The sequence below is a fragment of the Lontra canadensis genome, unplaced genomic scaffold (assembly GCF_010015895.1).
Source record: "Lontra canadensis isolate GAN:19392208 unplaced genomic scaffold, GSC_riverotter_1.0 scaffold90, whole genome shotgun sequence".
Classification (NCBI taxonomy): domain Eukaryota; kingdom Metazoa; phylum Chordata; class Mammalia; order Carnivora; family Mustelidae; genus Lontra; species Lontra canadensis.
This window is the reverse complement of record NW_022631084.1, coordinates 3,734,839-3,750,033: the sequence shown is the minus strand read 5'-3', so window position 1 is coordinate 3,750,033 and position 15,195 is coordinate 3,734,839. Positions and strand designations below refer to the sequence as shown.

The 15,195-nt window shown below is 31.0% G+C and overlaps 1 protein-coding gene across 1 annotated transcript in view; it reads left to right on the top strand.

Annotated features, from left to right (window-relative positions):
• Nucleotides 1-15,195, top strand: part of SI (sucrase-isomaltase) — a 96,460-nt gene that overhangs the window by 3,131 nt on the left and 78,134 nt on the right. Inside the window, exons 3-10 of the mRNA XM_032836045.1 lie at nucleotides 1,074-1,216; nucleotides 6,255-6,372; nucleotides 6,666-6,775; nucleotides 7,711-7,862; nucleotides 9,065-9,236; nucleotides 10,807-10,906; nucleotides 12,052-12,164; nucleotides 14,745-14,870. Coding sequence (XP_032691936.1) covers nucleotides 1,074-1,216; nucleotides 6,255-6,372; nucleotides 6,666-6,775; nucleotides 7,711-7,862; nucleotides 9,065-9,236; nucleotides 10,807-10,906; nucleotides 12,052-12,164; nucleotides 14,745-14,870 — 1,034 coding nt within the window. The remainder of the gene's footprint in view (nucleotides 1-1,073; nucleotides 1,217-6,254; nucleotides 6,373-6,665; nucleotides 6,776-7,710; nucleotides 7,863-9,064; nucleotides 9,237-10,806; nucleotides 10,907-12,051; nucleotides 12,165-14,744; nucleotides 14,871-15,195) is intronic.

The following is a 15,195-nucleotide window of genomic DNA, read 5'->3' as shown; positions in this document are numbered from 1 at the left end:
TTCTAATTAAGCAATCCATGCACTTTGACATTAATGACCTTCCCCACATTGTGTTGTCTAAACAATTGTGAAGAGCCAAAGGATCAAGGTGTTAATGGAAGGTGAAATAATCCTCTGTTTTTAGTGAGGTTCTTCTAATTAATAGGAAAACCTGGGTTTTTGCTCTGGTCTTGAAATACTTGCAAAAGTATTGGGGACAGAGTGGAAAATCTGGGGGAATACCCTCTTTATTTTAGTCTCTCTCTCTCTCTTTTTTTTTTTTTTTTAAGTAAGAGAGAGAATGTATAACAAAAACAGGTAGAGGGAAGGTGAAACAAAGCTTAAAGCATTTATCTTTCCGTCCCTGAATATTTCTGTCCTAATTTAGAGTAAATGCATACTACTCTGATCCACCTAACCTCTTTTTTCAATCATTCTTTCTGGACCAAATCAGAATTAGAAACACTGTTACAAATTACCTTCTACTCTAACAATAGTTAGTTTTCTACTGTTATTAGTCATTTGTTTTACCTGCTTCTAGTAAACTGAAAGCTCACTACATTGTGACACAATCATTTTATTTTACCCATATCTGATTGCTGGAAAGTTATTATACAGAATTGGAATTTATTTTTCTTTGAAGTCCTTGCTTTCTCTTCTGTTCACTTCAAAGTATTGTTTTCCTCCTACTTTTCCCTTGTCTGCTCTAATTCTTGTCTCCTTCTCTATATTCTTTTCCCATCCATATATTTCCATCTTTTTCTTCATCTATAAAAAACATTTTTTCATAAATGTGGTAGAATGAACATTTTGCTTCCTTTTGAATCTACCTCAAGACCTTCTGTGAAAATATTTTATTTTTCTGCAGAAACAGTCAATAGGGCTCTGCACAGTTTTAAAATATCATTTGGATATTTTCCTTTGGTGACTAGGACTTGAATTTGTGGGTCATTTATTAGTGTAAAACTTATTTTTATTTTTATTATATGTATAAATTCATTTGTTCTTTCAATGCAATGTATTTGTTATCCCCCAAATCTGAAAAAAAATAATTTAACACCATGTTTTATTTTACTAACTTCTTTCTGTCCTAGAAATTAGTAATTCTACTTCAACTCCACCTACCACTCGTACAACCACTGTGTATCCTGGTCCAAGTGATGCTAAATGTCCGAGTGAGCTAAATGATCGTATCAACGAGAGAATAAACTGCATTCCAGAGCAATTTCCCACACAGGTCTGCCACAAAAGACTTTAATATTTTTATGAATATATATACACACACACACACACACACACATATGTATATATATAGTAATTAAATTAAAATAATTGTTCAGTATTGGAAAAATTCCATATTTTTAAATATCTAGTAATCATTTATACTGCACTTATCTTTTTTATAGCTCCATATAAAGAGATGAGAGATAATTGAAATTGATGAGCTTGATTTTCTGTATTTCTATTCAATAAATTGATAAGTTAATTTTTTTCGTTAAGCATTTTTCCATGCTTAATAAGCTATTGTTAATTTTAAAATTTTTATGAAATTCTGTCCTCGCAAATCTACTTCTTAAAAAAACCTAACCTTTGACGGTATAGAACATTTGAGAGAAAATATGAATGCTCCATAAAAGTATTTATAATGATGACATTAAGATGTGTCTGGAAAATAAAGTGATACTCATACTTTGGAAAATTATTATTTTTATTTTTTAATTATTTAGTAGTTTAGGAGAGGAAGCTTAAATGAAGAAAATTAAGGGTGACTTAATAGCTTCATGTAACCCAAAGTTGACTCTTCCTTGGTCTTCATAATCTATGTGGAAATAAATGTCAATGAGGGTTTGTGTGTGTGAATGTGTGTCTTCACATTTTATAATATCTACATATTGTATGCAATCTATAACATACTATGATATTTATATAATATAAATATGTATTAATCAGTGTATTTTAAATATTATACATTATATATGTATTATAATGTAATATGCATATTCAGTATACTATGTGTTATTATATGCATGTAATATTCATATCTAATACATATTAAATCTAAAATAGACATATCTAAATCTTACTCCCTCCATTACAAGAAAAATTAACTATAAAATTTCTATTAGACTTATCCTACCATTGTTACCTGATAGTTAACACATAATTTTCTGGTTAATTTGCTATGAAAAGTTGAAAAACAATGAGATTTTTCTTAGGACAACTTTAGGAATAGTAAGTCCTTATAGCCTAACTACTGATAAAACAGCTACATAAATAGTGTTTACTGTGACATGTTAAGATAATTGGCCAGATATTATCTTTAGGAAACAATGGCAGCTTAACATAAAATTCCATTAGGAACAATATGGGCTGCTAAAAGCTTAAAGGGAAACAACATTTCAAAGTCAATTGGTTAAGGTTTTGATGCCTACTATTTTTAATGTCAGCCTGTCAGGTTGCTAAATAGTGTTTTCAATGTGAAACAAATTAAACTTATGAATTTAACAAATTTCAGCTAACATGTATTTGTCATTTAAGAAAAGAAGGTGAACTTAATTTAAGAGTAGCTTTAATTATAACCAGAGTTTATTAGTCAGCCTGGACTTCTATAATAAAATGCCAAGCTGTGTGACTTAAACAATAAGACATTTATGTTCTCAGTGCTGTGGAGGCTAGAAGTCAAGATGCCATCAAGGTTGGTTTCTAGTGAGACTTCTCTTCCTGGCTTGTAAACAGCTGCATTCTCGTGTCTTCACGTGATTTTTCCTCTGTGCATGCCCAGATAGAGAGATGCAGTGTGTATGTGACCATGTTCAAAGTCTCTTCTTTTTATGAGGACACCTCAGACTATGACTTCATTTAACCTTAATTAACCTCCTTAAATACCCTGTCTCCAAATATAGTCACATTGGGGATTAGGGGGTTAGGGCTTCCTACATATGAATTGGGGGGGGCACAATTCAGTCAATAATACAGTCAATCCACTATATATTAATATACTTATTATTACATATATTTCTATATGCATACTCACATACATATAATACAATAAAAAATGTAAAAAATGTGTTTTTATCTATCAAAGTTTACATCTACTGATGGATACTTAATATGCTTTACTTTTTGTTTTTTTCAAATTAAGAAGAAAGAAAATTGAAATTCAGTCATATGTGGAATTTAGGAAACAAAACAAATGAGCAAAGAGGAAAAAAAAAGAAAGACAAACCAAGAAACAGATTCTTAGCTATAGAGAGAGAACAGACTGATGGTTACCAGAAGGGAGGTGGGTGGAGTGATGGTTTAAATAGGTGATGGGGTTTAAGGACGGTAATTGTGAAGAACACCAGGTGCTGTATGGAAATGTTGAATCACTATATCGTACACTTGAAACTAATATTATACTCATTGTATCTTAACTAACTGGAATTTAAACAAAAAATTAAAAAATAGATTAAGAATTAAAATAATAAGGGAAAATACCTGAAATCTTGAAAAATAGGCAGAATGACTAAACATAAATAACAAGTATCAAAATCTATATGAAATAAACCAAAATTATTCATATTTTAAAAGCAACAGTGAGGATATACATTTTAGAACTAGTATTTTGGTATATATATATGTAGTGATGTGAGTGATGTCTTCCAAAAAATTCATGTCTACTTGTAGCCTTAGAATATGACTTTATTTGGAAATAGGATCTTTGCAGATGTAATTAAATGTTAAATGAGGTTATTAGGGTGGGCCTCAAATACAATGGCTGGTGTCATAAGAGAAGGGGATGACATACAGAGAACTACAGGGAAGAAAGCTGGTGTGAAGATGGAAGTAGAAATTGGAGTAAGGTATCTTCAAATCAAGAAATCCTGGATTACCAGGAACTATCAGAAACTAGGAACAGATAAGGAAGCTGTCTTCCCTAGAGCCTTAGAGGGAGTATGGTTCTGCTACACTTTGAAGTAGGATTTCTTGACTCCAGAGTGGTGAGAGAATAAATTCCTGTTGATTCAGACAACCCTGTTTATGGCTGTTATGCAGACCTAGGAATCCAATACAATATATTTGGAAGAATTCCATGTAACTCCATTTTACTGTGCATTTTTTACTTAAGCAAAATATGATTGTAATTTACTTACTTCTTTTTTCTTAACACCTTTATACCTTACAAAATCAGTATATCTACATCTAATTCTACCTTTTTGTTTTATACTAACATTTTCAAAATTTTTTAGAAAGACTACTCTAGGGTGCCTCGGTGGCTCAGTCGGTTAAGTGTTTGCCTTTGGCTCAGGTCATGATCCCAGGGTCCTGGGATCAAGTCTCACATCAGGGTCCCTACTTCTCCCTCTGCCTGCCACTCCCCCTGTTTGTGCTCTCTCTGTCTGTTAAATACATAAATAAAATCTTTAAAAAATAAAAAAGATAAGTAAAAAGACTAATAATTTTTACATAACTATCTCTTTGTAATTCTGGGAGTATTTCTATAAGTTCTATAACTAGAGGGCTAATTGCCTGATAGAAGTCACACATATTTTATATTCTGATAGATAATGACCCTCCAAAATGTCAGATCCAATTGTACTTCTATTTGCAATGTACATGTAAGTATGTGTATACATGTGTGTGCCTCTGTTTGTATATCTAAAGCCACTTTAATTTGACGTTAAAGTAGGAGAGAAGTTAACATGTCAGCTACTAAAAATGTAGGCTTTAAACTTCTTTTCAAGGCAAATAACCAAGAAAAAAAATCCCACAGATGTTCGAATTATGAAAGTGTGTCATACTACTAAATTCAAATATTAAGTAGATTTTTAATTATACCAATGATAAAAGACAGCATTATTATGTGGCTCCACTTTTTATATAAGCATATATAATTTTTTCCACTTCGCACAATCTTTCCATACAGATCATAAAAACTACTCAAGAGTTCAGTGTTTTGCGTTATTCATTAGATGTAATGTCTACAACTAGTTGTGACACTGGGCACATGAATTAGTTTAACTAGTTTACTTAAATACTGAACTAATAAGAGGCTGGAAATAACTGCCTTAAGCATTTTATGTAGGCTTGAATTCAGGGCATGTCTTCATCTCTATAGGCTCACTTTCAGCTTGATACATAATTGATACACAAAAAATATTCCAATTCTTCTGGGTTGACTACATGACACCAGATTATAATTACTCATAGGGCAGGAACTTTTATTTATTTATTTATTTTAAAGATTTTATTTATTTATCTACTTGGTGGAGGGAGAGAGGAGAGGAGAGGAGGGGAGAGGAGAAGAGAGGAGGGGAGAGGAGAGGATAGGAGAGGAGAGGAAAGGAGAGGAGAGGAGAGGGAGGAGCAGAATCTGCACGCTGAGGGTGGAGCCTGATCCACAACCCAGAGATCATGACCTGAACTGGAATCAAGAGTCCTGTGTTTAATCAGCTGAACCATCCAGGCGCCCAGGACAGAAACTTAAAAAAAAAAAAAAAAAAAAATAATATATATATATATATATATATATATATATATATATATATTACGAAGCCCATATGTATATATATAGGCTTCGTAGTATATCTTGAACTCTGGGATTGTGATACCTTCAGCTTTGTTTTTGTTTCTCAAGATTACTTTGGCTTCTCTGGGTCCTTTGTGGTTCCATACAAATTGTATTATTATTTGTTCTGGGTCTGTGAAAAATATTAGTACTTTGACATGGTTGATATTGAACCTGTAGATTGCTTTGAGTAATATACTCCCCAAAATTAAAAAAGTTGGGACACCTGGGTAGCTCAGTCTGTTAAGCTTGGAACCACGTCATGATCCCAGGGTCCTGGGATGGAGTCCCACTCCGGATCCCTGCTCAGCGTGAGCCTGCCTCTTCCTCTCCCTCTCCCTCTACCTGCTGCTCTCCCTGCTTGTGCTCTCTATCTCTGTGTCAAAAACAAAATAAATAAATAAATAAAATCTTTAAAAAAAGTAAATGCAAACAAAGAAAAATCATAGGTTTATAGTAGTGTGTATTAGCATGTTAATTTGATAAATCACAACTCAGAGCATCAATCTCTGGTAGAGTGTAATTAATTCAATTGATATTTCTGCCAAGTGAAAGGGACAAGAAGATAGGTGATATTTCAACATATTATATTCTTAAAGAAAGAAACTTGTTTTTCAAACATTTAATTCAAACATTTACTGGAATGAATGAATGTTTAAAAAATAGCGACTGACACATGATCATAGTACTAATCCTATGATTCCTTCTATAAATGTTTCACCAGGCAGTTTGTGCCATACGAGGTTGCTGCTGGAAGCCATGGAATGACTCGATTATTCCTTGGTGCTTCTTCGCAGATAACCATGGCTATAATGCTGACAAAGTGACAACAACAAGTACTGGTGAGAAATGTTCTATCATGGTGACCCAATATAATATATTTTGAGTGGAAAACAAAAAATACATTTAAAAATTTTCTTTGGAAAAATATCTTAATAGAATCAAATGGGAAGTTTGTACACAAGAATGTTTAAATTGCTTATATCAAGGATTCATTTTTTGCATAATTATATCTTCCATATAATAAAAGAAGTCATTATTTGTGATAAGGTTAATATGATTATAAAATTAATTAATAATTATTAATCTTTACAAATAAAATCATCACTCATGCCAACTTTTTTCTTTCTTTAAGGACTTGAAGCCACATTAAACAGGATATCTTCACCTACGCTATTTGGAAATGATGTTTCTAGTGCTCTCTTCACAGCTCAAAATCAGACACCCAATCGTTTCAGGTTTAAGGTTTGATTTTTTTATTTATAAAGAGGAGTTAATCATGAAAGGCAGTAATGAGCACTCCCTTAATATTACTCAGGCATTTTCCCTCTTAAGAAATATTTATTCCAAAGCAAAGGACTAATTGGACTAGTTATTCCATTTCCCTGAGACTGTTTACTGAAATGTAAAATAGGAAGAATTCATCCACCAGTTATTTTTGAAGAATTTCATAATATAGTCAATGTAAAATATTAGATATAGTGTATTTAGAAGAATAAACACTCAATAAACTTAATTAATTTTTATTATTTCAACAACAGACTATGATGAAGAATTAGTTTAAAATTTGAGAAACACATTAACTGTGCTGTATAAATGGGACTTTTACTTACTAGTTCTTTTTAATTGTATCACTTTTATTCATGATTTTAAAGAAACCAATTCCTGCTGTTTTTTAAGCAATTAGTTTATTTGTATGATCTTTTGGATTAGGAAGTGAAAATAACACCATATCCTTTGTATAATACTTTTTTAAAGCAATTTCACAGGTGTTAATAGGTTTTTTTTTTTAGCAAAATATAAAATCTTCATGGAATTTCTAAGGGGATGAACACTGAAAAGCAATAAGAGTAATTAAATTCACAAAATTATTAGTATTAAAGAATAAATATTTAGTAAGAGTATCATTAATTTCTCTATATTTCTTAATCTATCAATAAAAATCTTTATATATTATATATATTACTTTTATAACCAATTCTATACTCTTTGACAATTGATACAATTCTGCATATAACCATTCAACAAAGTTAAAATTATGACTAAATTAATAGCTCCTCTATTAAATTATTAATTTTAGTATTTTTTATTCAGAACTTGCATTTGATCCTTATTTCAGAAACGGAAAGTGAAATAATGATTTTGAATCAAATAATGCTAATTTCTTTAAATCTTTGCAGATTACTGATCCAAGTAATAGAAGATATGAAGTTCCTCATCAGTTTGTAGGAGAATTTACTGGAACTGCAGCCTCTGATACATTATATGAGGTGCAGGTTACAGAAAATCCATTTAGCATCAAAGTTATTAGAAAAAGCAATAGGAGAATTCTGTAAGTATCTTATTTTACATTTCTATAAGGTTAAATAACTGGTCAGTTTTATTCTATTATTATAGAATTAGGAAAATCTTATTTTTAAGGCATTTTCAGGAAAAATAATTTTCCTCCCCAAGGAGTGAGTGTATATACTTTCAGAAATTATAATGGAAAAAGGGTTTTATTTCCTGTGGATGAAAACTATGAGAAGGTGAATGAAAATGTACAAATTAGGGCCAACCAAAGGTGAAGGTAAAGAGCATCACTGATAGAATTTCCGCCTTGCCTATATTTTTACATAGCTAGAACTCCTATTGTGTCCTTTCCCCATTGCTTATTATATTCTGTTGCCAGTTTATAGGATCAAATAGTTACTATTCAGAAAGGGGCTAATTCCCATAGTAATATTAAAGGACTTTGTATACATGTATGTGTGTGTGCATGTACACACACACGCACACACATATGTATGAAACATGTGTATATATATATTAAATTAAATATTGTATGAATGCCTACATTATGAATGTGTTTTGAGGGATATTTGTGGCAATGGATTTAGTCATTCTTAAGACAAATGCTCTATGTCTCTAAGATGGTTAATTAAGCAGTTTTGTCAATATCAAATTTTAACAATTACTTTTTTTAAATATAGTTTAAGAATTTGCAATTAACATTATGTTAAATGATGAAAGTATTAAATACCACTTAACATTTCTTATAGTATATGTTTGATATTCATCAAATATACAGTCTTTTTCATTTTGGAAAAATCATTTTGAATTTAATCTTAATATATATGTTGGAGGTATGAAATCCAGTTGGTACTGTATTTTGAAACTGTGTCTCTGGAGCAAGGCAGAATTGGGTTTGAAATCTGGCTCCACACTTAACAGTTTGTCACCTTAGAAAACATGAATGAATTTTTCCTAATTGTGTTATTTGTAAAATGGAATTGATAATGGTAGTTATGCTTTAAGTTTGTGATGGAGACTCAAAGAAGGAATGTGTACAAAGAGTCATATTGGTGATGATGCAACAAATTGTGTCAATGGAATTAACAAATTCTGTTTATGATGTAATTTGTATATTCCCAAGAATGATTACAGCTCAAGATTGACATATTCAAAATGAAATATTCTGGATGATTACATAGATCCTTCTTTCATAGGACATTTGTGTTTCTAGATTATTTATTTAATTTTTTTATTGTACAGGTTTGACACCAGCATTGGTCCCCTGGTATACTCTGATCAGTATTTACAGATCTCAACCAAACTTCCCAGTGAATATATCTATGGTATTGGGGAACATATTCATAAGAGATTTCGTCATGATTTAAACTGGAAAACATGGCCAATTTTTACCCGTGATCAACTTCCTGGTGATGTAAGGAACAATCTTTTTTTTTTAATAAATAATATTTTTAATAAATAAACTATATTGGATCAGATGATAATTTTCATCTACTTGAAACCATAATTTATTTGATGTCAATGATACTTAATCCAGCAGCTTGTTTACTTAAGGGCTGAGGATTTACAGTAAAGTCCTAAATTAATTCAAAAACTAACCAACGGATTTTATGAATGCTTCAATAGGTATGTCTAATTTATGAATATTTCCTTTTGATTCTGATTTTTATATTTCATCATTCCCTTTTCAGTCATTCTTATGCTTAAGCTTATCCATGGCAGGGCACCTTGGTGATTCAGTTGGCTGAGCATTTGAGCATCTGACTCCTGATCTCAGCTCAGGTTTTGATCTCACAGTTGTGAGTTTAAGCGCCATGTTGGGCTCTATGCTGGACATGGAGCTTACTTAAAAAACAAAAACAAAAACAAACAAAAAACTATCCACAGCTAGTCATTGCACTAGAATCATTCTAAATACTAACTGTTCTATATCACTTTGTATGATATGGTGTCTTCCTATCCATTGGACATCATATTGTACATCTATGCCTGTTTCTTCCTCTTCCATAACGTATGATCTTCTTCCATAGGCTTAAATACTTGCACAGGGGAACAGTTCCCTTTGTAAGTACTGAAACATGAGGTTCTTTATCATTTGTACAATAAGTCACTAAGAGCTAATTTGAAGTTTAATTTCCCAAGAACTTCCCCCAAACTCTCACATGCAGAATTAGTCTTTACTTTCTAACCCTTTATTTATATTTTAGTATGACAATCATCTCAGGTTAGTATTTGTGTATATATTTGTTTATAATTCTAAAATATGAGATTCTTCTGGACAAAGACCCTGTCATTAAGACATTTATATTTATTGATTTATGATTGCTTTGAGTCAATTCTTAGTGACTTTATAAAAATGTCAGTGCTAATCATTTCATTCCCAAAAATGAATAAATGGATTGTTGCTTTAAAGAGCTTCATTTGATAGAGAACTACTACTAATGAATTACTAATAATGATTCTACCAATCTTTTTTTATAGCATCACTGTCTGTTCCTTTGAACTCCCATATCCAGCCAGGAACTGTTTTCTTTTACCTTTCAAGTGTATTTTCAATTGGTCTCAACTATTTCATGTACTCATTAGCTCTTCACAAACATACTGCAGAAGTTCTATGAGGATGGACATCACCTTGGAATTTCCTGAAGTGCCTTGGGCATACATGGGGCATAATGAATAAATGTGCCATTTTCTTATCATTACCTTATTAAAACATGCTCAATCATAATAAAACATAAAGATAAGTAATCTATTCATAGTCTGATGAATATATTATGTCATATATTTTATGTATTACATTAATCAAAATAAGTTAATTTTTTGCTATAGGGTTTCATATGTTAAGTATAGTGGAGAAAATTAATATAGAGATATGAGAAGTAAATTACAGAAACAAATTGTAATAGATAAAGGCCATTTTAAATATATAGTTTTCAAATTTTAAATATACCTTAAAAGTTAATTTTTGAATTTTTGCCTTACAGAATAATAATAATTTATATGGCCATCAAACATTCTTCATGTGCGTTGAAGATAATTCTGGAAAGTCATTTGGTGTTTTCTTAATGAACAGCAATGCAATGGGTAAGAGTAATTTATCTGATAATATATTTAAATGAAGTTTAACTTGAAATGTTAGAACTGCTCTCTTATTTCAATCACAGATATTGCATGTCAGAGTAAACTCTATTGTTCATGATTTGCTATGTGAAATTATTACAATCGGTTTCATAGTCATTTCAAAATTCCATGACAATGGAATTTTGCATATCAGTACTTCTATTTTGGGGAGAGTGTACTGTGTTGTGACATTCAGGTACTTTCTTTTCCCTTCAGAGCAAAACTGAAACACAACCATGAAAAGGCTTATTCCTATTTCCACAGCCTCACTTGTTAAGATAAGTTAATATACCACTACAATACAAAAGAGAAACGTCCATATAGGGAGAGAAAGAAGGAAGATTAATTTTTTAGTTTATCATAATTCAAGTAATGTAGAATATATTTTTTAAAGATTTTATTTATTCATTTGACAGACGGAGATCACAAATAGGCAGAGAGGCAGGCAGAGAGAGAAGAGGAAGCAGTCTCCCTGCTGAGCAGAGAGCCCAATACGGGGCTGGATCCCAGGATGCTGGGATCGTGACCTGAGCCAAAGGCAGAGGCTTAACCCTCTGAGCCACCCAGGTGCCCAATGTAGAATATTTTTTAAACGATGTGCATGCAATACTAATGTTTAACAGATAAATCAGTGATAATAAAAAGCTACAAAATTAAACCATGTCCCAGAAAGAACAATATATTCTATGATTATCAAGGCAATTATTGTCTACATTGGGAAAAAAAATAAACACTTTTATAGTTTTTTCTTAGATATTAACATGTGATAATATGATCTTTCAGAGAATCTTCAATTACAACAACTAATTGAAATGCAATTTTAGAAAAAATATTTTTGTTGTAAAAGGACTGATCTCCTATTATGCAGGGGATTCAGGGAAAGATTATGACAACATCTGTAAGAAGAAAAATCTGGGATATCCTATCATAAACCTCGTATTTGGTGGCATTCTTTTTCTCCTATATTCTTCCTATTTTCAGTATCTTATTTTACCTTAATTATAAGGTAAATCTGTGTAAAAATATATGGTTAATATGAAGCACTGCAATTATTTTATTACTGTGTATATTTTTATTACTTATATATGCTCTTTTAATTTTATTTGTAGAAATTTTCATCCAGCCTACTCCAATAATAACTTACAGAGTTATTGGTGGAATTATGGACTTTTACATCTTTCTAGGAGATACACCAGAGCAAGTAGTTCAACAGTATCAAGAGGTATGTTCTACATCTATTTTATAAAATTATTTTCTACTATACATTTCTTTCATCTCATGTCTAATTTTATGTAAGATATCTGGGCCCTCTTAGCTAAATGTATTTTTAAATCTTACCATTTTTCAGGCGTGGGTAGGTGGATTTTGTTTTTACCAATACCATGAAGCTTATGCATATATTAAATGTCTATATTCCTGATATCAAATGGTTTCTTGCTTCTAGGCAGCTGAGTTCAGGAGTTGGATTTCTTTGAAAGGTTGCATAGTAAATCTTTACTTATTCATGACCTACTTTTATGGGATAAAGCAAAGGGAAGTATCTTATCTTCAAGGCTGAGGATAGGCAATGGATGTATAGGTTGTACACCCCTTTGATAAAAATCCTAAAGGCAAGTGAGTTATAAGTAAGCCTAGTGAAATTTTCTGTTAATGCACGGTAGATAAACTCCAGGAAAATTGGATCTGATGCTTAGGCATAGAAGGGCAGATTCTGATATATAGTCTGAAGTCTTATATCTTCTGTCTAAGCAAATTTTGCTTTCCTATTAAGTAATGTGTTCATGAACCTAAGTCCAAGATGGGTCTTAGAGAGGTAAGCAATCCAGTGCTTACCTTGAGACTGCTTCTAAAATATAATTCTGTATTTTTTCTATATAATTCTTTTATACAATTGTTCTTTTGTGACTATTGGTTTATATAATTCCTGGTGTTAGTATGGAAAAGTAAGCATAAGATTTAAGGATTATTCCATTTTTTTTAAATCTTGTTTTATTGATATAGCTTTGACATACAATTCCCATTTGCTAAAATGATGTTACAGGAGAGGTAATTACTATAAAAAAACTTTCTTTAATTAGTGTCCAAAAATGTGAAATGAGAGTAGGTAGGGTTTTACACAAGTAAATAATTTACAATGTCTAATAATTCCCAAATTGCTATTAATAAATATGAGTTTCAGAAAACCACACAAAATTTATAGTCTGTAATACTAAATCATAATTACAATGTTAGGCTGAGCTTTATGTAGACTTTGGGTATGGTTACTACAACATCTAAACAGTGGATAGCACATTTTTGAAAGAATTTGACATTAGCTTTGTGAGTTATTAGCTGGGATTGTTCTCTACTACATACTAAGTGAAGTCTGTGGTCAGCAGTAGTTGAGTTTGAGCTATTCATGATGTATAAATGCAGCATACATATAGTATAGTGGCATACTTGCTTACATCATTTTATGAGTAGCCTTGCAGAGGCTTGAATTTGAGCAATAACATACAATCATGGTGTAGATAGAATACAGCGCAATTAATTACTGTGGCATCTAAGTGAGGTTTAAGTTATGTAGAGAGTAAGAAACTTTAATTCTTGTTTGAAGAAAAACAAATTTTTTTCTGTATAAGCTAACCCACAAGCTGTTTTAATATTTTAAAATTTAAAATTTACTTCATTTGACTGACCAAATAGTTTTAAAAACAATGCTTATATATAAAGTATAAGATAAATAATATATGAATTAATATGATATGTAATAATATTTTGTACACTTTTATTAAAAATAAATTATGTCATATACATGTATAATACACAGACATTTTAATTACATGTCCAAATTTTTAGTGAAATTCCGTGAAACATGAAGTGTTTATGAAATGAGTTTAAAAATGCTGATTTTTTTAGTTTTGATACTAATTTATTTTTAAAATAAATTTAATGTTTAATGAGTAGATTATAACCCAATATAACTAATTTTTTTAAAATGTTACATTGTGGTTTTTTAGACATATGTGATAGAGAAATCATGAAATATACATATATGCTCCTAATTAAAAAACATGCCAATAAAGCTTATATTACAAGCTTTATATAACCTAATAGTGAAAATAATTACTATTAGTTACACCCATATTTCCATATGTAAAATCGTATCCTTTGTTAGGATGACACACTGGTATGCTGTTGCTGGTGTGCACTGAGCACCAGATTCTTTGCGTCACAGAGAGTGAGAGGATAAGAGACTCTATTTGGCCCATGGGGGAGAAGCCCTGCATGTGAATGACATAAGTGTACTTGATAAAATAAGTGGCTTGGAGACTTATGGAACATATTTTATTAATATTTAAAAATATTAATATTTTGAAAAGAAGAAAAATAAGCACGAAAATATAAGGGGATAGAAATTATCTAGTTTTAAACATTTTTTCTTACATGAGGACCATTCATTCACTCATTCATTCATTCTGTTGCTACAGGAAGTGAGAGTGTGCTGGGACAATTTTCTTTTTCTCTTTGATACTATTTTTATATTCTCTTTTTTAACTTTCCATGCTGGGAAAAATATACCTTTGCAAATGCTGCTTTCTTAAGAGCTAACTTTCTAATTTTTCAACACAAAATAAAGGTGAGTGACAAAACATAAAGTTCTAACAGAATATGCAGGACACAGAATTCAGGTAACACTAAATCTTTGTTCAAAATATGTAATTTAACTTAAGTGAATACTAGCGATAACAGAATAAGAAGCATATTAATAATAATTTTAATGCTTTTTATTAAAATTAATCAAATATCCATTTACTTCAAGCTCATTGGACGACCAGCAATGCCAGCATATTGGAGTCTTGGATTCCAACTGAGTCGCTGGAATTATAAGTCTCTTGAAGTACTGAAAGAAGTGGTACAAAGAAACCGGGATGCTGGCATACCATTTGTAAGTGGGATGAAGGGTTTGTGGGAATATACACCAAGTTAAATATTATCACACAATAATAAATGTATGGATTACTAAGCTGCATTTTAATGATAAAGCATTTTTCAAATCCATACATAAGACCAGGTCTTATTGAAATTCTAAGAACTGATTATGAGTTATATTAGAACAGAATACATAGTTAACTGTGAACATCGCATTCAGTTTTTTAATATAGACTTTTTTTACAGACGATAGACTTTTAAAGGTAAAAAATACTTAGGGGCATCTTGGTGGCTCAGTTGGTTAAGTGTCAGACTCCTGTTTTCAGATCAGGTCCTGATCT